At 42.2% G+C, this 22,628-nt stretch overlaps 1 protein-coding gene across 2 annotated transcripts in view; it reads left to right on the top strand.

Moving 5' to 3' along the window:
* Positions 1-22,628, top strand: part of lama1 (laminin, alpha 1) — a 33,679-nt gene that overhangs the window by 677 nt on the left and 10,374 nt on the right. The window contains exons 2-44 of one of the 2 annotated variants that reach the window (XM_080864783.1): positions 1,549-1,719; positions 1,926-2,038; positions 2,933-2,984; positions 3,092-3,282; positions 3,433-3,612; positions 3,697-3,786; positions 3,927-4,044; positions 4,122-4,300; positions 4,476-4,569; positions 4,693-4,850; positions 4,935-5,075; positions 5,165-5,323; positions 5,408-5,509; positions 5,680-5,894; positions 6,105-6,216; positions 6,688-6,798; positions 6,933-7,060; positions 7,144-7,230; positions 7,307-7,518; positions 9,245-9,351; positions 9,442-9,622; positions 9,704-9,840; positions 9,908-10,141; positions 10,477-10,620; positions 10,718-10,903; positions 11,159-11,344; positions 11,422-11,549; positions 12,681-12,798; positions 15,944-16,084; positions 16,210-16,328; positions 17,020-17,109; positions 17,231-17,424; positions 17,514-17,656; positions 17,733-17,831; positions 18,115-18,226; positions 18,362-18,518; positions 18,597-18,807; positions 19,507-19,623; positions 19,700-19,863; positions 19,941-20,079; positions 20,176-20,278; positions 20,393-20,509; positions 20,597-20,779. In XM_080864783.1, coding sequence (XP_080720909.1) covers positions 1,549-1,719; positions 1,926-2,038; positions 2,933-2,984; positions 3,092-3,282; positions 3,433-3,612; positions 3,697-3,786; positions 3,927-4,044; positions 4,122-4,300; positions 4,476-4,569; positions 4,693-4,850; positions 4,935-5,075; positions 5,165-5,323; positions 5,408-5,509; positions 5,680-5,894; positions 6,105-6,216; positions 6,688-6,798; positions 6,933-7,060; positions 7,144-7,230; positions 7,307-7,518; positions 9,245-9,351; positions 9,442-9,622; positions 9,704-9,840; positions 9,908-10,141; positions 10,477-10,620; positions 10,718-10,903; positions 11,159-11,344; positions 11,422-11,549; positions 12,681-12,798; positions 15,944-16,084; positions 16,210-16,328; positions 17,020-17,109; positions 17,231-17,424; positions 17,514-17,656; positions 17,733-17,831; positions 18,115-18,226; positions 18,362-18,518; positions 18,597-18,807; positions 19,507-19,623; positions 19,700-19,863; positions 19,941-20,079; positions 20,176-20,278; positions 20,393-20,509; positions 20,597-20,779 — 6,123 coding nt within the window. The remainder of the gene's footprint in view (positions 1-1,548; positions 1,720-1,925; positions 2,039-2,932; positions 2,985-3,091; positions 3,283-3,432; positions 3,613-3,696; positions 3,787-3,926; positions 4,045-4,121; positions 4,301-4,475; positions 4,570-4,692; positions 4,851-4,934; positions 5,076-5,164; positions 5,324-5,407; positions 5,510-5,679; positions 5,895-6,104; positions 6,217-6,687; positions 6,799-6,932; positions 7,061-7,143; positions 7,231-7,306; positions 7,519-9,244; positions 9,352-9,441; positions 9,623-9,703; positions 9,841-9,907; positions 10,142-10,476; positions 10,621-10,717; positions 10,904-11,158; positions 11,345-11,421; positions 11,550-12,680; positions 12,799-15,943; positions 16,085-16,209; positions 16,329-17,019; positions 17,110-17,230; positions 17,425-17,513; positions 17,657-17,732; positions 17,832-18,114; positions 18,227-18,361; positions 18,519-18,596; positions 18,808-19,506; positions 19,624-19,699; positions 19,864-19,940; positions 20,080-20,175; positions 20,279-20,392; positions 20,510-20,596; positions 20,780-22,628) is intronic. The other variant, XM_080864784.1, reaches the window with a different exon arrangement.

Genomic DNA, 22,628 nt, shown 5'->3' on the forward strand with positions numbered 1-22,628 from the left:
TTTCTGTAAAAGTTTCAGTCAGCAGACTCGAGACAAATAACTTTGGGATTAAGCTCCACTTTTCCATCAGAGGTCAAATATCTGGAAATCTGATCTGGATTAAAGCTTGAGCACCTGTGATGTTATCTTTATCATCATATTCATCACCCCGAATCTGTTCAGGCATGCACTTTTACTTCTCTTCTCACTGGCTCATGAATGAATCAGTGGAACAGTGTGTGTGTGTGTGTGTGTGTGTGTGTGTGTGTGTGTGTGTGTGTGTGTGTGTGTGTGTGTGTGTGTGTGTGTGTGTGTGTGTGTCTGACAAAAGACAAGGAGAGGGAGAGAGATCAAGAATTAGTGTTTACAGTCACACTCTTCTCTCCTTCCTCGCTCCCCAGAGATCACCACCCCCAAACACACACAACACATATAGACAAATCTCTACAACCTAAATACCTCTCTGTGTCTGTGTGTGTGTGTGTGTGTGTGTGTGTGTGTGTGTGTGTGTGTGTGTGTGTGTGTGTGTGTTGGGGGAAGGGTGACAGGTCATCCTGAACCTAAAATGGCTGACTTAACACATCCCAACACACAAACAGTCAGATGTAATGTTTTGTATGTAAAATATATAAACTAAGTACAGAGCAACATTTCACTGCAAGGTACCAGCAGCACCAGCATTATAGCATAATAATAGTGACAAAGCATCACACACAGTGGACTCGTATAGATCGCGTATTTTATTAACCCCTCCACTGTTGTTCGATTCTCTCTCGCCTTAAATAATTTGCTCCAATCAGACTTTGGTTCCACGTATTTGAACCCTGAGGATATAACATCTGTATTCCTCGCTACCTATGTGAACATTCTCAATTAAAAAAATGCTTATATATATATATGTATATATATATGTATATATATATGTATATATACATATATGTGTGTGTGTATATACTAAAAGATATTGAAGAATGAGTCACTCAGAAAAGAAACAGATCAACCTTTGACCTCTGACCCAGATTGATTTTCAAAAAACAAACACATGTTGGTTCATGTGTTTGTTTTGTTCAATACTAAAAACCTATGCACACTGTTTCAGAGTCCCATGGTTCTTAAATTCAGATTTTTAACCAACACAGTGAGAATCTCAGTGGGAAACTGCAGCTGAGTCAATAGACTGTGTGTGTCTGTGTGATTGGTGAGGTGGTAGGCTGTGGGGGTAGATGGGTTTCAGTAGTGTCTGAGAGACTTTACTTGTTTATGGCTCTAATATATTTAGGCTTTGAGGCCTGGAGATGTAATCACTGAGTATCCATTGAGACTGCTCACCTAAAGATGCAAATATTCTGCTCTTATGTGAGGAGGTTTCAAAATAAAGGTTATAGAGTAAACATTCAGAATTGTCTTTTTATTACAAAAACAAGTCAGATCTCACAAGAGTAACACCGAGGTTTTAGACAGTGACTCATCTGAGAGCATACCTGTAAAAAGACCTGAACTAATCTATTCATTCACTCATCAGATCACTAATGTCTCCCCTTATATCATTCTAATGTAACTGTACTACAGGTCTGTTTCCTGCCATATTGAATCTGGCCAGTAATGCAGTAATCAGCAGTAATGCAACATGTGGAGACCCAGAACCTGAAGTCTACTGCAAGCTGGTGGAGCACGTTCCAGGACGGAGGATAAAGAACCCACACTGTCTCAAATGTGATGCCAACTCCGTTCTGTCCAGAGGTACGAGACAAGACTCCAGATTCTTCTTTACATCAAAGATCCAGTTTGCTTTAATCCAGAACCAGAATCACACAGATCACTTCAAATTATCCAAATGAATTCACATTTTACCTTCAAATTAAACATTTTGCAGCATCAGTAAAGTACCATTTGCACTTAGCTATGAAATTCCAGTGCACTACTACAGTAGTCATCTCTGTGTGCAGAACGTCATCCAATCACAAATGCTATTGATGGAACCAATCGGTGGTGGCAAAGTCCAAGTATCAAGAATGGACAACAGTTTCACTGGATTACCATCACACTGGATTTGAAACAGGTAACACAAACACAAGTAAGACCCACACAGACTAAAACATAAAGAATGATCACAGATAAAAATGCAACCATTAGAGGAAAATTTTCAAGTACAGCAACTCTAATATCTACTGATATTTACTTAGACTCCTTCTGTCCAATCAATCTTTCCGAGTTAACTTCAATAATGTATTCTTCTAAACAATCAGTGTGCCGTTGAGACCCCATTAATTAATACCTCAGTTTTAAATATGATTAATATTATTATTAACGAGCTCCATACAAAGGGGTTTAAGGTGTCAGTAATTAAAGCATTACTTAAAAAGCTATCGCTTAACTCACCAACTATAGACCAATTTATGACCTTTCTTTACTCAAACAGTTGACTCGTCATCATCAGTGTAAGCCATGCACACTTGACATGTTCCTTCAGGATTTTCTGGTAGAAAGCAAAATGTGTTCTTCCATCAATTAGGGCGAGTCGTACAGGTGTTGGAGGAAGGGAGCTTTGGATAGCTTTATATGGCTTTAACAGCTGCATTTTGTATTTACTTTATGGCATCATCTTCTCTTTCCCTTTACTCCTAACTGGTTGTGGCTGGTGGCTGCCCCTCCCTGAGCCTGGTTCTTCCTGTGAACAGGGAGTTTTTCCTTCCTACTGTCACCAAGTGCATGCTTATAGGGGTTTTTCTTTCTTTCTAATATTCACCTTGTAAAATAAAGCACCTAAAGGCAACTGTTGATGTCAAATGGTGCTTTATGAATAAAATGTGAAAAATGAAAGTTTTGTTTTTCTTTTCATGACCAGAGGGGACAATAAAAGCACAGAGGAACACATTAACCAGATGAACAGTGCCAGTATCCTCTGTTCTTTACTCAAAGTCTTTGAGTAACTTTGAACTTTTGTGCTGTCCAGGTTTTTCAGATCGCGTACATCATTATCAAGGCTGCTAATTCTCCTCGAGCAGGTGAGACTGGCCCATGTACTGCCTGTTTATCTGCCTTTGACACAATCACAGAGTAAATATTTAAGACATCGTTCCATGTTTGCTATTCTGATCTGTCTGTTTCTCAGGTAATTGGATCCTTGAGCGGTCTCTGGATGGAGTTTCCTTTGAGCCCTGGCAATTTTATGCCATCAGTGACTCTGAGTGTTTATATCGCTACAACATCACACCACGAGTGGGACCACCAACCTATAAGAGTGATACAGAGGTCATCTGTACATCTTATTATTCCAGATTAAACCCACTAGAGCATGGAGAGGTGAGGCTTGCACTTGCTATGCTCATGTTATCTGTCTCAAATCAAATCACTTTTTTATTGTCACATCACATGTGCAGGTCTCCCTTTCTGTTTAGCGTCTGTCCATCTTTGACCTTTCTTCTTTTCCTTGTGCCTCTTTCTGTCTCTCAGATCCATACCTCCCTAATTAATGGCCGACCTGGAGCCGATGATTTAACCTCAGATCTGCTGAATTTTACGTCGGCGCGTTACATCAGACTGAGACTTCAGCGAATCCGAACACTGAATGCCGACCTGATGACCCTGAGTGCTCGCGATCCTCGAGATATTGACCCTATTGTCACTCGGAGGGTGAGATAAGCTGCAAAAAGTTGATCTTTGACCAATAAACTGACTTGTACTTTCTGATACCTTTTGTGTTACCGTGTTTCTCAGTATTATTATTCCATCAAAGACATCTCTGTGGGTGGGATGTGTATCTGCTATGGACATGCTCAGAGCTGCCCACTTGACCCTGTTAGCAAGGTAACGGCAAACGCCCGAGCATCTGTATATTGGAACATATGTAAAGTGTTTCACCAGGTGAAATATATGTGTGTGTGTGTGTGTGTGTGTGTGTGTGTGTGTGTGTGTGTGTGTGTGTGTGTGTGTGTGTGTGAGTACAGAAGCTTCATTGTGTATGTGAGCACAATACTTGTGGAGAAAGCTGTAACGAATGCTGCCCAGGTTACCATCAGCAGCCATGGCAACCAGGGACCATCTCTGATGGAAACACGTGTGAAAGTAAGAAACACCCTTAAACACACTGAGTACCATTTCTTTGTGTGCTATTTGTTAACCTGTCTCTGTTTGTCTCTCAGAATGTAACTGTCACAATAAAGCAGACGACTGTTACTACAATCAAACCATCTCTGAACTCTCTTTGAGTTTAAACACTCACGGTGTTCGTCAGGGAGGTGGAGTTTGTTTTAACTGTCAGCAAAACACAGCTGGCATCAACTGTGAGACCTGCAAAGATGGATACTTCAGACCTGCTGAGGTACTGACACAATATTACAAACTGGCTAAGGTTATTGACATAATGCAGCAATTTATACCACAGAGTTGCTAAAGTATTGACACAAGTAAAACTATATCTGGAGATCCTGACTCAGAATGTCTCTCTGCATGATCTGTATGTGTGTGTATGTGTGTGTGTGTGTGTGTGTGTGTAGGTTTCTCCATATTCTGACTTTCCATGTGTTGAATGTAAATGTGATCTGAGAGGCTCAAAGTCTTCAGTCTGCGCCAGAGACAACACACAGCCAGGTTAGTATATTTTTATTATTAGTAGTAGCGGTAGTATTGTTGTTCTGCAGCAGTTTTTTGCAGTATAACTATATTTCTTGGATGTGTGTGCGTGTGTGTGTGTGTGTGTGTGTGTACGTTTAGGTTTGCTTGCAGGTCAGTGCATGTGTAAGGAGGGGTTTGCAGGTCAACAGTGTGACCGTTGTGCGTTTGGATACAGAGATTTTCCTCAGTGTTTTCGCTGTGAGTGTAGCCTGTCAGGCAGCATCAACACTGACCCATGCAGCCCCTGCATCTGCAAGGTAAACACCACCTGCTCTTCAATATCTGACCTGCTTTCTGGTGTTTCACCTGGTCCCTAACCTTACCTGTTCTCTCATCCTCAGGAGAATGTGATGGGAGCTCACTGTGATCTGTGCAAGCCAGGTTTTTTTAACCTCCAGGAGAGCAATCCTCTCGGATGTACCAGCTGCTTCTGCTTTGGTGTGTCTGATGTCTGCGAGAGCTCTGGCTTGTCCATAGGGCAGGTAAAAAATACCTGTGTTCAGGTAACAGCATCATATTGCATGCCTACATCATGAAGAACCTCTAATTATGTTGGGGTTGTTTTTTTCAGGTGGTTACTGCAGAAGCTTTGCTCTTCCCCTCTGAAACAATCACCACCACCCCTGTACTTCACAGCAATGAGATACCCATTCATAGCAACATTTCCTCTGGTGCCACCCACCAACAAATGCTGTGGTGGGCGGCACCCCAAAGTTTCCTTGGTAACAAGGTAAGCTACCATTTCCATATTTGCTCATTATGCCAAACACATGCCAGTCTCTCCATCTACTTTCTGACTTCTCTCTGTCTGTAGCTGTTGTCTTATGGAGGTTTCCTGAACTACTTTGTGGTTTATGATGCTCCACTTGACTTTGAAAACCCCACCCTGTCCGCCCACTGTGACATCATTATCAAGGTGAGAACAAACATGTGATTAGATCACTATTTTGATTTCTCTAGATTGGTATGTTGTGTTGTTATCAGACACCATCTACATTTTCACAGTGCATGTTTTATATTGAAAATGTAGCAGTGGTCTCTTGAAGGGCTTCAACATCCAGACTGAAGAAACTCTCTCATTCTCAGGGTAATGGTTTGGCTCTTCGTCTTTCACGTCTTCTCCCACTATCCCTCTCTACACTGGCTGAGCAATTGGTTAACGTGCCAATGGTCTGGCAGCAATTTGCGTATGACCAAACAGGCAGGCATGTTACCCGAGATGACCTGCTATTGGTTCTTGCCGATGTGACGTCACTGGTTGTCAGAGTTTACCTGAATACCTCCGCCACCGGAACGATACGGTGAGGAAAAGTAAATGATAACATATGGTCAAATCACTTATCTAAGGCTGAGTTGGAGATTAAAAAGACTCAGATAGCAAGGCTGAGATTCACTTAACCTGAAGCTTGAGTCATACCGAGTCATCTCCCCAGCACAATTCTGCAGGAGGAGCCCAACATCAGTATGAACACTGCTGAAGATGGAATATTGACTGTCTCTGTCTATCACAGCCTCAGCTCCGTCTCTCTGGACATCGGTGACGCTAGCTCGCATTCTGAGGTTCAAGCACTTGCTGTGGAGAGATGTGAATGCCCGTGGGGTTACAGTGGCACTTCCTGTGAGGTAATTTATTTAAGACTGAAACTATTTTTCATAATTTTGGATGCTATTGAAATGCAGACTTTCAACATTCAAGGGACAGAATTAAAAAAAATAAAAATAGTATCTTACCACAGAGGAGTTTGCACTATTTTAGACTCAGCCCCTTAAATGAAATTCTCAATTCAAGGACAGGTGAGGGCTATGTTTTTATTGTTTGCTAATCAGTTAAGCCCAGAATAAGTTTGAAGTGCAGCAGCTGGGTAGTGTAGTGGTAAGACTACAGTTCCCACCGGCATCCAATAAGGGTCGTGGCTAGACCCCCCATGCTAAAACCAAGCCCTGGAATGGCGCGGCTACGTCTGCAGCCTATGCGCAGCTGGGACACAAGCATTTCATTACATGTTGTACTGTGTATGTGACAAAGTGAAATTGGAGTGCATCCTTAGTAATATCAGTTCAATACCTAATTGTTTGTGCATTTTTGTGTTTTAGTCGTGCCTACCAGGTTTCTACAGAGTGGGTGGAATCTTGTTTGGAGGAAACTGTATGCAGTGTGAATGCAATGATCATGCCGCTGAGTGTGACATCAATGGAGTTTGTGTGGTGAGTCACGTCACAATCAGAACAATCAGAAACAGTTTTCTCACCTGCTGTTCTGACACATGGTTCATTCCCTGTCCACTGTGTGGTCATCTCTCTCTGACCTTTTACTGATTCGTCCGTCTAACTTTTCTCAGGGCTGTACCCACAACACCACGGGCCCTCATTGTGATCAGTGTCTTCTGGGTTTCTATGGTGATGCCACAGAGGGAACAACAGATGACTGCCAGTTGTGTCCATGCCCTCTAACGAAACCATCCAACAGGTTTGTCTTTGTCATTGGACCTCATTCAAACCAATTAAAGTTTATTAGTACAGGCAGTATGTAAGAACACCTCTGTGCCCTAGGTTCAGTCCCACTTGTGTGTTGGATGCATCTGGACAGGTACTGTGTGACCAGTGTCAGGATGGGTACACTGGAACCAACTGTGAGAAGTAAGTATGATTGAGAAGCCGATCAACCCAATGATAAACTGATAACCCAGCATAACACATGGGTTTGTGTCTTCAGGTGTGCTAGTGGTTTCTATGGGAACCCACAGGTAGTGGGTGGGACCTGCGTTCGCTGTGAGTGTAACGGTAATGTGGACATCAGTGAGGCAGGACACTGCGATACTGTCAGCGGGGAATGCTTGCGTTGCCTCGGAAACACAGCAGGGAGACACTGCGAGTTGTGTCGGCCTGGGTACTATGGAGATGCTGTGCACACCAAAGACTGTCGGGGTGCGTTACACATATCTGCTTTGACATCAGTAATCATACACACTTAATGACTAAATGGGCCATTTTACCATTTTAGATACATGATTGATTTCAATTTGTTAATGTGAGTTTTTCTCACACTGAAAGGTTAGTGATCGACTTCCACTGTGACCATTCACATGGTCTGTGTGAATAGTACCCACGCAGCTATGTCTTAAACACATAGAAGTCTGGATGAGATCGAGTTTTCCACTTCTAAATTCATGAAAAAATTAATCACGCTGTCTAATGGTATACTTATTAGAGACAGCATTACCGTGGCCTCCAGTAACACTTGGGAAATTTTGGAATCATTATTGACCAGGATATGGATGTGTGTAAATAAATATAATGTTCTCTTATGCTTTCGTTCATCTTCAGTTGATCCACCACATCACATTGAGTGTTAACAGAAACTAGAAAAGAGATCATGTTTCTCCCAAATCACCTTCTAGTTACCTGCTTCTTGTTAAATCCAGAATTGAATTTAAAATCATTTTCTCACATATGCAGTCCTGATAATCAGGCCACGTTGTTTCTTAAAGACTTCATAGTACCACATTTTCCAATATCCCTGCAATAAAAGCAGCATTTTATTTTTCTTCTCAGCCCTCAACCAGTCATGGTAGATCACTCCCCGTCCCTGAGCCTGGCTCTGCCTGAGGTTTCATTCTGCTGAAAGAAGGCTCTTAAGCCTTGATTATACTCTGTCATGGACATGGACACAGTCTGTTGAGTCATTCCTGTTATACAGGCCAACGCACAGTTGTGCATTGTAATTTAAAGTCTCCATGGATTAGTCCACAGTCAAGAAAAACTGGCTGTCACACAGACCTCTGCATGGATGCTCGCACTCACCATACAGTAATGAAATTTATGTCCCTCAGACCCTAGCAGACTAGCAGGCAAGGAAAAAGCAAGACCTTTCAACCATCACAGCAAAACACTAAATATGTTAACCACAACATACATGAATAGTTTAAATAAGCATCATGGGTCATAGTGAAAAATAGGCTCTCAGTCTGGAAAGTGAAGTCAGTGTGGAAAAAACTAACACCCAGGCGCACTCAGAATTGCTTACACAGAGAAACACTCACTGCCTTTGTTTGAAATGTTGATCTTTTACAAATCCAGATTAGAGTCGACCTATGGACTCTTTGTTCTGCTATCACATGACTGTCTGTGACTATGTGTGAGTGTGTATCAGTACTTGTGATTGCATATACTACTATCTAGTGGTGACATAATCAAACTGCACTGTTGATAATTTATAGCAGTACATTTTTCCTTATTTTCCAGACTTTGAAAAGAGTTGAGATTCACAGTCATTCTTGTCTGCACAACTGTTTTAAATCAAACTTGAATTTCCAGATACAAAAATGTAGCAAAATTCAGTTTTATTTAATTAGCATTTCTCAAGGAATTGCAGCACCGTTACCTTTGTGGTAGAGAGGAAGAACTCCCCTATAAGGAGAACCATACACAGGGCTGCTGCAAATAGTTGAGAGTGAGGGAAAAGAAGATGGAAGAGAAAGCACAGAGAGGAGAAAAGAATCAAAAGCACAAAAGCTCTTAGAAGCTGTACTGTTTGTCAGTAAACAGCAAACAACTTTAAGAAACTGTTGTAGAGGTGGTGTCACTTGACCTGGGCTGTTAACGGGTAGGAAGTTTCACGTAATTTTTGACAGCAAGTGGGGCTTTCTTTCAGAATGTGGCTGTGATGTCAACGGGGCCCTTTCCAGTCAATGTAATGTCACAACAGGCCAGTGTATCTGCAGAGAGAATGTGACGGGACGCACCTGTGACCACTGCAAGGTGAGAGACACACATGCATGTGTGGCATACACTGTTTTTGTTTTGTGTTTGTTATTTTCATTTATACTTTGTGTAAAACTTGTTTTTCAGTCAGGATTCTATGGGCTGCAAAGTGGCCATGGCTGTATGCCATGTGGCTGCAACAAATCAGGATCTCTGTTTGAATCATGTGATAAGGAGGGGCAGTGCCAGTGTGTAGAGGGTGTGACTGGACACAAATGTGACCGCTGCAGTAGGGGTTACTATGGTTTCCATGACAAAGGCTGCATAGGTAATAAACTGTAAGCTACAAGTCTTCATGCTGATTTGTTGACATTTCTGTCTCTAATTGATTGTTACTTTCTCCTCCCAGCATGCTCCTGTGATCACACTGGTGGGAACTGTAACCCTGAGAATGGAGAGTGCATCTGCCCCGCCCACACAGAGGGAGAAACCTGCAATAAGTGTGTAAAAAATTACTGGGGCCATAACCCCACCACAGGCTGCAAGGTAACACACACACACACACACACACACACACCTTGTGAGACAGGTTAACTGTGTAGTGTCTGTTTAGCCTTGCAGCTGCAGTGAAGCAGGAAGCTCTTCCCCTCATTGTGACCTGACCAATGGACAATGTCTGTGCAAAGAGGGGTTCTTTGGCAAGTCATGTGATCAGTGTGCACCTGGTTACTATGGGTACCCAGCATGCTCAGCCTGTGGCTGTGACATGGCAGGCACAGAGGAGACCTTTTGCAACGCTACCTTGGGGGTGTGTTCCTGCCAAAACACTGGAAATTGTGTGTGCAAGGTAATGTGTGAGTTGTTTGTTTGTTTGTATATAAGTTCTGGTTTAGAGATCTCATCAAATCAGTGATGGTCCTGCTTAAGATAATAAAAAGACCCTCATGAAATTCCATATTCCAAAATCATATACATGCAAAACAGTCTCAAAAACTGAACATGTGGGCAGATTTTCCTTCATCAGTAGCATCAAGTGCTGCACTGCTTCCTGCACTGCTTGAAATGTTTGATTGCTCTGGGAAAGTTAAACTTTGCTGTTAATCTCAAATTCTTTTTATGTTGCTCACATGTTTCTGTAGGGTATAATATGAGTTTGTCCTCTATGTGTGTGTATTTTTTCAGCCTGGGGTCTCAGGCCGGCGATGTGAAGAGTGTGTTTCTGGTTGGTTCGGACTGTCAGCTGAAAATCTAGATGGTTGTTTGCAGTGTTTCTGTTCAGGACTGAGCCAAGACTGCGAGGAACAGGGAGGACTGACCAGAGTACCAGTGAGTACATCTTTTGCATAATCATTGTAGTTTACGCATCATGACATACACAGTTAAGGCTCCAAAGAGTTCTCCCTCATGCTGTCCCTTCTCACAGGTGTACCTGGCTTACTCCTCCACTCTTCCATTCCTGTCATTGGTCAGTCAGTCAAACCTGCAGGGTACTGTATCTGGAGTGTACCGTCAGGGCAGTGAAATGCTGCTCGACACCCGTCAGCTCAACACCAGCGGGCTGACAGGCCCGCTCTACTGGAGGCTCCCCGCTCAGTTTGAAGGAAACCAGGTACTATTATCCAAATTGATGCCTGATACTGTCTCGTTGCTTCCACTGTACCTTCAGCCCAATCGGCTAACAGACAGCTGCTGTTGCCCACACTGTTTAAATATGTGCTTTGGTTGTTTAAATAGTCACAGAATGATTTAGTCTTGCAACCTTTAAATGTGTTGGTTTAGACTTTACAATTTTCACTTCATTATAGTAGTAGCGTAAACTGCTGTGTGTGCTTAGTGGTGTACTTATGTTGTTTTCACTTTCCAGCTACTATCATATGGCGGACTGCTTTCTTACACTGTCACCTTTCACGCTGAGGATGGCTCAGGACTTTCTAATCAGGAGCCTCAGGTGCTAATGAGGGGCGGGACTCTGAGGAAGCTTGCCATATACACTGACATGGTTGCTCCAAGCAATGGTGTCACGACTCAGCATGACATCAGGCTGACAGAGGTACAGCAACATGTTAAAATAAAGACAGATGTTTAGAAAGAAAACCTGCTCACTGTGTGTGTGTGTTTGTTTTACAGCACAAGTGGAAGTATTTTAACTCCGTATCACAGAGGTCGGTGAGTCACGCTGACTTCATGTCCGTCCTCAGTAATATTGAGTACATCATCATCAAAGCGTCTTATGGTACCAGACTGCAGCAGAGCAGGTATTTGTAAACACTGTACTACACATTGTATTAAAATAACTGATTATGGTTAAAAATAAACTGTGGGCGAAATAAAATGCAGTAGTCATGTATAAGCACATGGAGAGTAAAAGGTGGGAATGTTTAGAATTCGGGCTGATCAAGCCCCAAGCTCCTAACCTTAAAAGTAGATACTGTGTCTTTCCCAGTGGTGGGATAACATTTTGATCTGTAGCTAAATCAAGGAGCAGGTGGAGGTATGCGCTTAGAAAAAGGAATTAAAGTGAGTAGAAACGAGACAGAATACTTACATGTGAATGATAGGGATGCAGAGGTAAAGGTGACGATGCAAGGATTAGAGATAGTGAAGGTGGTTATGTTTAAATACCTGGAGTCACTGACAAAGCAACATACAAAGAGGCGCTGAAGAGGTGAAGAAAAGAGTGCAAGTGTTAGAGGTGATCTGTGACAGAGGGACAGCAGCAAGTGGGAAAGGGTAGTGAGACCTGCTATGATATATGATTTGGAGACGGTGGTGCTGACAAAACGACAGCCAAAGCTGGAGGTGGAGGTGGCAGAGTTAAAGATTTTCATTATAAGTGGTCAGAGAGGACAGGACTATATCTGACAGACAGCTCAGGATGAGAGAAAGTAAGAAAGGCAAGGCTGAGATGGCTTGGACATATGACATATTCATCAAAGGATGATGAAGCTGCCAGGCAGAAGAAAACGAGGAAGATCTCAGAGGATGGATGTGGAGAAGGAGACCAAGAATAGGGTTGGTGTGACAGGAACGATGCAGGTGAGATGGAGGCAGATGATCCGCTGTAGTGACTGGAGTAATCTCCCGGTCGATAGCCATACATCGGAATCAATTCAATCGTTCAAATCGCTAAATGTAGTCTTAATTATATTTGTATTATTTGTTCCTTGTTTCGCCCGCATTGCAGTTTTATTGTGAAGCACTTTGATGTACGCTTATCTTTTAAATGTGCTATAGAAATAAACTTTGACTTCTTTTAGAAGCAGCAGAAAGACCAAGAAGAATCCAAGCTGGGGGCTTCTTCCACAGGAAATTTATTTTTTACATGTCTGTGACCACAAGTCATGGTAGCTGTGAGATCACCAGTTTTCTTGTGCTGTTTTTTTAAGGATCTCTAACATTACCATGGAAATGGCAGTGGAGGTGGAGAAGTCAGAAGTCGGAAATGTAGCCAGACTGATTGAGTCGTGTGTCTGCCCACCTGGGTACACTGGACTGTCATGTCAGGTAATCACCATGTGGTGGTACAACTGTATACCTGGTGGGGCACTATCTAAAGCATCCTTTCTTCCTTTCCGTGGTTGTGGCTACCGAGGCTAACTAGGTCTGCACCTGGACTTAATCAAGTGAATTAAGCTAGCTAATCAAGTTTAACTAAAAACTGAAACCCTTTTCTATCCAGTTTGTGGAAAGAGTAACTTACCCCCAGTGTCATGGCTGTGTGCAGGCAGGCAGGGAGAAAGGACCCAAAATGCAGGACTCTGAGGCAGATGTAAACTCAAAACACTCAGCTTTATTGTGGGCAGAAAAGGGAACATAAACTTAACTAAACTGGGAATACAGAACTAAACTAGGCAGGCTAGCAGATGGACCACGCGGTGAGGGTGAGTAGACATTAACAACACGACACTGACGCAAAGACACACTGGGCTTAAATACACTGAGAGAGTCATCAAGGAATTAGAGACAGAAGGGGAACACAGCTGGGAGAAATAAGACCTAACGAGACAGGGAGAGCAAAGCTGGAACACTGACATCAGACAGGAACAAGAACCTTCAAAGTAAAACAGGAAACAAAACACACTTTACTAAGACACGGACTAGACAGAGACAGACTTGACACTGACCAAAACCTACTAAATAATAATCATAATCAAAACAGTATCACTGATCAATCAGAACATAAATCATAATCTAGAAAAACACCAAAGCATGAGAAACAGAAAGCTGGGTCAACATGACCCAGAACCGTGACACCCAGTTCCAAAAAAGTTTGGTTGTTGTGTGAAATATAAATAAAAACAGAATCAATTTTATTAACAGTAGAAACATATCTAATGTCTAAAACAAAACACTTTATTTCATGAAAAATCTTAGCTTATTTTGAACGGCAATATGCCTCAAAAACAGTTGGATTGAGGTAAAATGAGGTTGGAAAAGTAAATAACACTGAAACGAAACAGCTGGAGGTTTGCAACTATTAGGTTTAGTGGCAGCAACTCAGCACCATGACTGGGTATAAAAAGATTGTCTTAGAGAGGCATTTTCCTACAAGTTCAAATGGGCAGAGGTTGAGCAAAAAATTACATACTAATTGTTAGACTTGTAGTCAAGACCGCCTAAACCAAGACCCAGACAATACCAAGACCAAGACAGACCGAGTCAAGACCAAGACAAAGTCGAGACGAGACCAAGACAAAGACAAAAAAGTCTTTAAACTGCAGCCAGATGCTGCTTCGCTTACGGGTGTCAGGCATATTTATGTGTTTTTGCGACGCACTCGCACAGCCCTCCTCACCGCTGTCTACTGTCTCACTCACTCACTGAGAGGACAGACGCACGCTCCACTTGACTGTTGTGTCTCTCACCCTCTCTGTTTTTCACATAATGATATTATCCTATATCCTCGCATGTGATTGGACACAATATGGAGAATTGGAGCATAGCTGAGCCACTGTGTGAGAGCTGAGCAGCAAAAGGAAATTAAGTGAGGAGCGGCTCTCGCTCAATGGGAGTCGACTCTTCTGATTCACTACAAAGCACTCTCTAAGCACGGCTCTTAGAGCTGATGCTTTTGCGCATGACACATTATCGAACGTTACATTGTGTGTCATGGATACTGTTGACTCCAAATCTCCCGACCACTATGTCGATCTGAGACAGCAAGACCAAGACAAGACAGAGGGATTCGAGACCAAGACAAGACTAAGACCACGTAAAAGTGGTCTCGATACATCCAGCTCTACTAATTGTTGAGTAATTTCAAAATAATGACCGTCAGCCTTGAAAATCTCGTCAGTATATAATATCATCAAAGGACTCCAAGAATCATGCATGTGCGAGGATAAGACTGAAAATTCATTGGGCCCTGCATGTTTTCTATGACATGCATTACAAATAAGCATGTCATAGAAAACACTGTATATGCTCGCTCCGCAATCCTGAAATTCATGTTTGAGCTGTGTCATACAAAGAAAAGGCCATACATACTCATTATAAAAGAATATCTGCCATCATCTCTGGGCCAAATTCAAAATGCAGTGAGACAAAGTGGAAACTGTTCTAATAGTGCCTATGGAATTGGTAGCTTACACAGGACAGGCAACATCACTGCTAAAAGGTGTAGTAAGGTTTTACAGCAACATATACGTCATATACAGATTACATTGTTTACATGAAAAGCCTTGATTATATTTAAGCAAGCCAATGCGAAACTGCACACTGCCTGTATTATAACAGCAATGCTTCACAGTAGACAAGTCTGGGTGCTGAACAGGCCTGCCTGCAGTCCAGACTTTTCAACAACTGAAAACAAAAATCTGGCAACGAAGGCCCAAGACTGTTGAAGTAGTATCTTCTATGAGACAAGAATGGGACAGCAGCCCTCCCAAAAGTCCAGAACTGGCATTCTCCCAGATGTTCATGGCTGAACATGGTAAACATAGGAATATTTAAAGTTTTTTGAAATATTTTCCCAGTTTAATCATTTGATATGCTTTCTATGTTCTGTGTTTGGGTGTATGCGATTTGCAAATCATTGCACATTAAAAAATATATATTTTACACAGTATACATGTTTTTCTGGAACTGTTTGTATTTTTATATTTGAATTTGTATTTGTATTGTTAATGGTTTTGGACGGTTCTATTAACAGCAGGAAGGTTCTGGGGTCAAACATATTTGGGAGCTTCCTGTGTGGATTTCTGCTGGTCCGGGTTTCTCCAGAAGTTCCAGTGTCCTTGCATAGGCTGTAGACATTTCTGTTAATTAAAATTAGATCATGTCATAAGTATGGATGTGAGGTAGCTAAAGCAGAAGTTAAAAATAAAACAGATATAAAATAAAGACTGTTTGTACTGTAAAGATCTTTCCAGTCCAAGGAAGGACTCACATAGAATGGGACAGGCAAGTGAGTAGAAGTAGAAGAGGTTGGAGATGGACATGAACAGACAGAATGTGCTGGAGGCAGAGAGAAATCCCTGCATGCAGTTCTGCAAGGGAGACGAAATGCCCACAGCTGAATTTGGCAGGCAGGAAACGTGCACCTCTCTCCTACACTAAGCAGAGTGAGGCCCAGTTCACTTAACTACGTCTACCATCATCAAAGACATTTCCTGACACATCTCTGCCTCTCTCATGTATCCTTCTGCAGGATTGTGACGTAGGATATTTCCGTCAACCTCAGTCTGAGTTGTCACCGCAGAGCAAGAAGTCGATGTTTGTTCGCCCCTGTGTTCGGTGTCGCTGCAACAACCACAGCGAAAAGTGCGACGCTGAGACGGGACAGTGTCAGGTAACGTGCTAACACTGATTCATACGAGCATTTTAGAGGAGATTGCAAACTAAAGACAGAACCATAGTCAGCGCAGAATATCAAGAGACTGCAGAATTTAGTAGAGTCTGTATTTTTTCACACAGGACTGTAAGCATCACACCAGCGGACAGAGCTGTGAGAAATGTGCCTCAGGTTATTATGGAAGTGTCAAAGGATCCATCGGCGACTGCTCACCATGTGCATGCCCCCTGCTGAACAACAGGTGCACACCTTCATCGAGCATCTTGTGCCTCATTTCTTAATGATTCTTAAATTGTGTAAAATTGTTTTAAAATGTCACAGTTTTAAAATTTATGCTGGAATTAGATATGTTAGCATGGCTATTATATAAAATAAACTTAATTAGGCCTATGATGCTTATTATATAACAGGCTATTAAGATACATGAGCTAAGTTAAGCATGTGTCTTTTAGGCCCAGCTCCTAAACAGCAAAAAGTGGAAACCTTATATCAAAGTAGTCTAAGGAGCTTGCAAAGAAAAGCGTCTGGACTTCTTTAAGTTGCTTGAAGACATTTCACCTCTCATCCGAGAAGCTTCTTCAGTTCTAAGGTCAAATGGTGGAGAGTCCCAGATTTAAACCTAGTGGGAGTTTCTCCACCATTTGACCTTAGAACTGAAGAAGCTTCTCGGATGAGAGGTGAAATGTCTTCAAGCAACTTAAAGAAGTCCAGACGCTTTTCTTTGCAAGCTCCTTTGACTACAATGACCTGGATGACTGAGAACCTTCACAGACTTATATCAAAGTAACTTTAAAAAACTTGTTTCAACTGACAAACAGTCCAAAATACAAACATACTTGCTATATTTAATGTTAATTAATGCCTGGATATAATACAGAATTTTGGTATTGATCAACTTTGGCATGTTGTTATTTTTGTATGTGTGTGTGCAGCTTTAGTCCCACCTGCATTTTGGAAGGAGCAGCAGGTGATTTCCACTGCACCGCCTGCCAGCCTGGCTATGAAGGGAGATACTGTGAGAGGTGAGATCATTACGTCACATCTGTCTTTAGACCCTTTGTTATATACTGAAGTCGTCATCTAATTAATGCAACTTTTATTGTGAAAATTTGCTTGCTGTGTTTTCACACTGCCATCCTCCAGGTGTTCAGTTGGTTACTATGGTAACCCATCAGTACCAGGCGGTGTGTGTTCACAGTGTAGCTGCAGTGCATGGGGCTCCCTCCACTTGCTGTGTGACGTGCTGACTGGAGAGTGTGAATGTAAGGATGGGGTCAAAGGTCAGTCATGTAACGAGTGTGAAAAGAGGAGCATCTTCCAGGAAGGCGAGTGCGTGTGTGAGTAAATACACACACACACACACCACACACACACAGACACACACTAACATGAGACACGCGACTAACATGTTCTTTTTTATTTCCAGCATGTGATGACAAATGTACTGGTATCTTGTTGGATGACCTGGATGAGTTGCACAATCACTTCCTGTTTTTCAACCTGAGTACCATTGCAATGTCATCATACCGGCAGTTGTGGCTGCTGGAGAATCAGACCAGAGAAATGCAGGTACAAAAATGTGATTAAGTTGTTGCTCATGTCGAGATGTACGACATACTGAAATGATGACGACATGTCTCCCCAGGTGGTGTCTTCACAGAACAACTCTGTTATAGTGTCCACATCTAGAGTGGAAGAAGGTCTAAATTATTTGACCTCTGAGCTCGGCTCTCTACTGCAGCAGGTAGGCACACCCGCCTGTCTGCTAAAGGTTCATTACACCACCTTCTGTGTGTCACTCAGAGTGTTTTCACCCCTTTAGTTTTTACTGTAATACATTGCACATTGCAAACAATGTGAGAATGGTACTGGGTCCTGGAACAGTGGATAACATTTGCAGTAATTCTAGAGTTAGCTGCTAGCTAGCTCTGAACACTTTTGTACTCTCCACATCTGATAACTGACTGGTCTTTTAAAACTTCTTTCCCATCCCATCGGAAAATTTTTCCCAATTCCTGATTGGCTAGGTCAACAGTCTGTCTAACGATGTCCAGATAGTGGACGTGTCCACAAACAACAGCTTTTCCCGAGGCGCGCTCCTATTGGAGGGCATCACCAGACTTCAAAACAACATTCAAGGTAAATAACAACAGAATATCAGAATGATGAATAATGAATGCTTAATGACACATTAATTAATGAAACAACGAAGACACCATTACCAACAGCAAACAAGTTGTTTTTAATCAAACGTGAAAACTGTAATTGATTCAGTGCTTCAGAGGGAAGCAGCACACCTGAATCAGACTGCAGAGGAAGGACTGGGTTCAGCCAATCAGACGCATCTGCTGGAGGACGTAGAGTCCATATTAAACAGCATCAAAGATGTAAACCTAACAGCTGCAGAGCTTGTAGCCAATCAGGAGCTCAGGTCTGTTTGAGCAACACAGCAATATAGTTGATACACAAACACACAAGGACAGCGTTAACATGCTCTCTCTCTCTCCAGCCTTTCGGAGTCTCTCTTTCAATCGGTGCAGATCGACTTCCTGTCCAGCAGGGTGGCCACTAGCGACAAGCTTGGCCGTCTCTCTACTTCACTTACTGCTGACATTAAAACACTGCAACATGCAAACACAACGCTGAATGATGCAGTGCAGCACAACATAGAAACAAACGTTCTGCTGGACACTGCACACACATTGCTGCAGCTATATCAGGTAAGTCCACATATACAGACCACAGGCTGAAGCGGAATTACTGGATTGCTCTAAAAAAATATTCCTGAAGTCAAACTGGAAGTGCAGAGCATAGTTGCACATGGTTGAGGATCATAGTCTAGTCCAGGGGTGGGCAATTCCAGGCCTCGAGGGCCGGTGTCCTGGGGGTTTTAGATCTCACCTTGGGTCAACACACCTGAATCACATGATTAGTTTGTTACCAGGCCTCTGGAGAACTTCAGGACATGTTGAGGAGCTAATTTAGCCATTTAAATCAGCTGTGTTGGTTCAAGGACACATCTAAAACCTGCAGGGACACCGGCCCACGAGGCCTGGAGTTGCCCACCCCTGGTCTAGTCTCTCCCCGGCACAGTTTGGATCACCTGAAGGCCTTTCAGGAAACCTTTAGAATAGCCTGATAATATAACCTCGACATAAAATAAAAGAAGTAAATGCATTAACTAGTTTTTGAGCATCACTAATCTCCTGTTGGCTAGGGCCAATCTGTGTGGAGTTTGTTGTGTTTGTTATGTTCAAAATAGCCTTGTAGTCAAAAGCATTGAGAGGTCAGTAAGACTAGAGCAGAGCTCACGTTTTTTTTTGCTGTTTCTCTGCTTTATAAAACACGCGTGACATTGTCTTAGCATTCTTCTGAAATTCAAAGGCGTCTTGTTGCTATTCTTTCTCTCTTTCTGTCAGTCTGGCCATCAGAACCTAAGTGTGGCGTGTCTGTCTTTGGACTCACAAATGGAGGACAGCCAGCTGCTGCTTGAAAATGCTGTCAGTTTGACGGAGGAGTTAAGAAACCACACCAGAGTAAGAGAAACTATAGTAGTCAATAATAAAGCTTTCCAGCAGACGCTTGCTATAATAATTATGTCACACTGATCAGCAGGTTGAGATGTTGGCTGCTGAGCTGGATCAGGGGCGCCCCCTCCTGAGGAAACAGGTGAATGGTTTGGTAATGGGGCTGAAGAAAAACGATGCTCTGGAGAATGTTTACCGTGCAGAGAAACATGCCCACTTGCTGCAGAGCTATGCTCTCTCCTTGCACAGGTATTTTGTGTTCCTCTTCCTCTGTTTGTGTGCTCCTGCTGTTTTTTCCCACTGAAATAAAAACTCTTCTCTCTCAGTTCTCTGTCATCAGTGCGTAACGTGTCTCAGAATGGTAGTCAGCTGGCTCAGTTTGACAGTGACATCACAGAACGAGTGGACTCTGCCCATCGGATGGCTTCAGTTGCCCTAGTGTCTGCCTCCTTAGCCCTAAACACGGTAAGTCTGTATTTGGCCTGAGACAGCAGTGCAATAAGGTAAATGAGAGGCTGTTGGTATGCAAATGTATAACACCTATATGTATTTGTATTTCAGAGTGTTCAATCGGAGCAGCCACTGTCAAAAGAAGGCAAAGCAAAGCTGGAAGTTTCCTCTGATATTTTGGAAGAAAGCCGAAGAATCAGCAGTGCGGCTGAAGGTGTGATAATGTTTCTGTTTATGAAACAATGATTTGGACTATCATTGCACATCAGCCATGTGTGGACTGAATTACTACTTTTAGATGAAACTTTTTCCTCTTTGTTTTATTTAGACCTGCAGCTGAATGTTTCCATGGTAACTATCAGACTTGGACTTGTCAGAGACAGTGTTCATAACTCCAGCTTGCTTCTCCGTCAGCCCGTCAAAGCGTTACAGAGCCTTTCAAATGGTAAAAGGACTGATATGCGTAATGTACTAATGCACTGACGTATTGAAACAGTGATACTAATACAATACTGATACTCGTGTTTATCAGGTTCTTCTGAGGCATTGCAGCAGACCCAGATTCAGGCTGCAGCAGCGCACTCCAAGTTGCAGGAGGCGATGCAGCGGCTGCAGAAACTCAGAGCACAGCTGAAGGATTCTTCTTCTTTGGTGGAAAACGCTAACAATACATTGAGGGAGACTAGTCAGCTGATGACTCTTACACACACTGCAGGTTTGTCATTAAGATTTTACGCAAATGATTTGGTTTCATAAAAATCCAAATATTTAGGCAAGGCAAGTTTATTTGTATAGCACAATTCAACAACAAGGTGATTCAAAGTGCTTTACAGAGACATTAAAAAACAAAAACAATAAAAAGCATGATTTAAAATTGATTAAAAAGACAGTAGATAAAATCAGTAGTTAAATGTAAGTTTTGAAATTTAAGCTTAAAGTGTGGATTTGGTGCTTTATTCAAATGCAGCTGAGAACAGGTGAGTCTTCAACCTGGATTTAAATAAACTGAGTGTTTCAGCTGATCTGAGGCTTTCTGGGAGTTTGTTCCAGATATATGGAGCATAAAAGCTGAATGCAGCTTCTCCGTGTCTGGTTCTGACTCTGGGAACTGATAAAAGACCGGATCCAGATGACCTGAGGGATCTGGAAGGTTCATACTGGGTCAGGAGGTCACTGATGTATTTTGGTCCTAAACCATTCAGAGCTTTATAGACCAGCATCAGAACTTTAAAGTCTATCCTCTGACGGACAGGCAGCCAGTGTAAAGACCTCAGAGCTGGACTGATGTGGTCCACTTTTTTGGTCTTAGTGAGGACTCGAGCAGCAGAGTTCTGAATGAGCTTTTTTAGGTAGACCTGTAAAGATGCTGTTACAGTAGTCAAGCCTACTAAAGATGAATGCATGGACTAGTTTTTCCAGGTCCTGTTGAGACATCAGATCTTTTATCCTTGAAATATTCTTGAGGTGATAGTAAGCTGACTTTGTTATTGTCTTAATGTGTTTTTCTAAGTTTAGGTCTGCATCCATCACTACACCCAAATTTCTCGCCTGGTCTGTGATTTTTAGGTGTACAGATTGAAGTTCTCTGGTGACCTGTAATCGTTTTTCTTTGGCACCAAAGACTATTACTTTAGTTTTGTTTTTGTTTAGCTTGTTTTTGTTTTGTTTTAGAAAATTGTGGCACAACCAGTCATTAATTTCCTCAATGCATTTACCAAGAGCCTGTACAGGGCCTCGGTCTCCTGGTGACATTGTGATGTATATTTGTGTGTCATCTGCATAGCTGTGATAGTTTATTTTGTTGTTCTTTATAATCTGTGCCAGTGGGAGCATGTAAATGTTAAACAGAAGGGGTCCCAAAATGGAACCTTGGGGAACTCCACATGTGATGCTTGTCTGCTCAGATGTGAAGTTACCTATTGATACAAAGTATTTCCTGTTTTCTAAGTATGTTTTGAACCAGTTTAGTACAGTTCCTGAGAGACCTGTCCAGTTCTCCAGTCGTTTGAGTAATATGTTGTGGTCAACTGTATCAAATGCTGCACTGAGATCCAGTAAAACTAAGACTGACATTTTTCCACTGTCTGTGTTCAGACATATGTCATTGAACACTTTGGTCAGAGCGGTTTCAGTGCTGTGGTTCTGTCTAAAACCTGACTGGAAGGCATCGTAGCAATTATTCTGTTTTAAGAAGTAACTGAGCTGTTGAGAAACTGCTTTTTCAATGATCTTACTTAAAAATGGGAGATTTGAGATCGGCCTGTAGTTGTTCATTTGTGTCTTGTCAAGATTGTCCTTTTTCAGTATAGGTTTTATTACAGCAGTTTTTAGTGGTTCTGGAAACACACCTGACATTAAAGAAAAGTTGACGATCTGTAACAGGTCTGACTCTAAAGTCTTTGAGACCTTTTTGAAAAAACTTGTTGGCAGGACATCTAAACAGCAGGAGGAGTTCAGTTGACCTAAGATGTCCTCCAGGTCTTTGCTGTTAATAGGATACAATAGGGTTAATAGGGTAGGGAAACTGTTTCATGGTGTTTAAACAGTTTTTCGGTGGACACAGT

Source organism: Rhamphochromis sp. 'chilingali' (assembly GCF_963969265.1).
Source record: "Rhamphochromis sp. 'chilingali' genome assembly, chromosome: 18".
In the NCBI taxonomy this organism is placed as follows: domain Eukaryota; kingdom Metazoa; phylum Chordata; class Actinopteri; order Cichliformes; family Cichlidae; genus Rhamphochromis; species Rhamphochromis sp. 'chilingali'.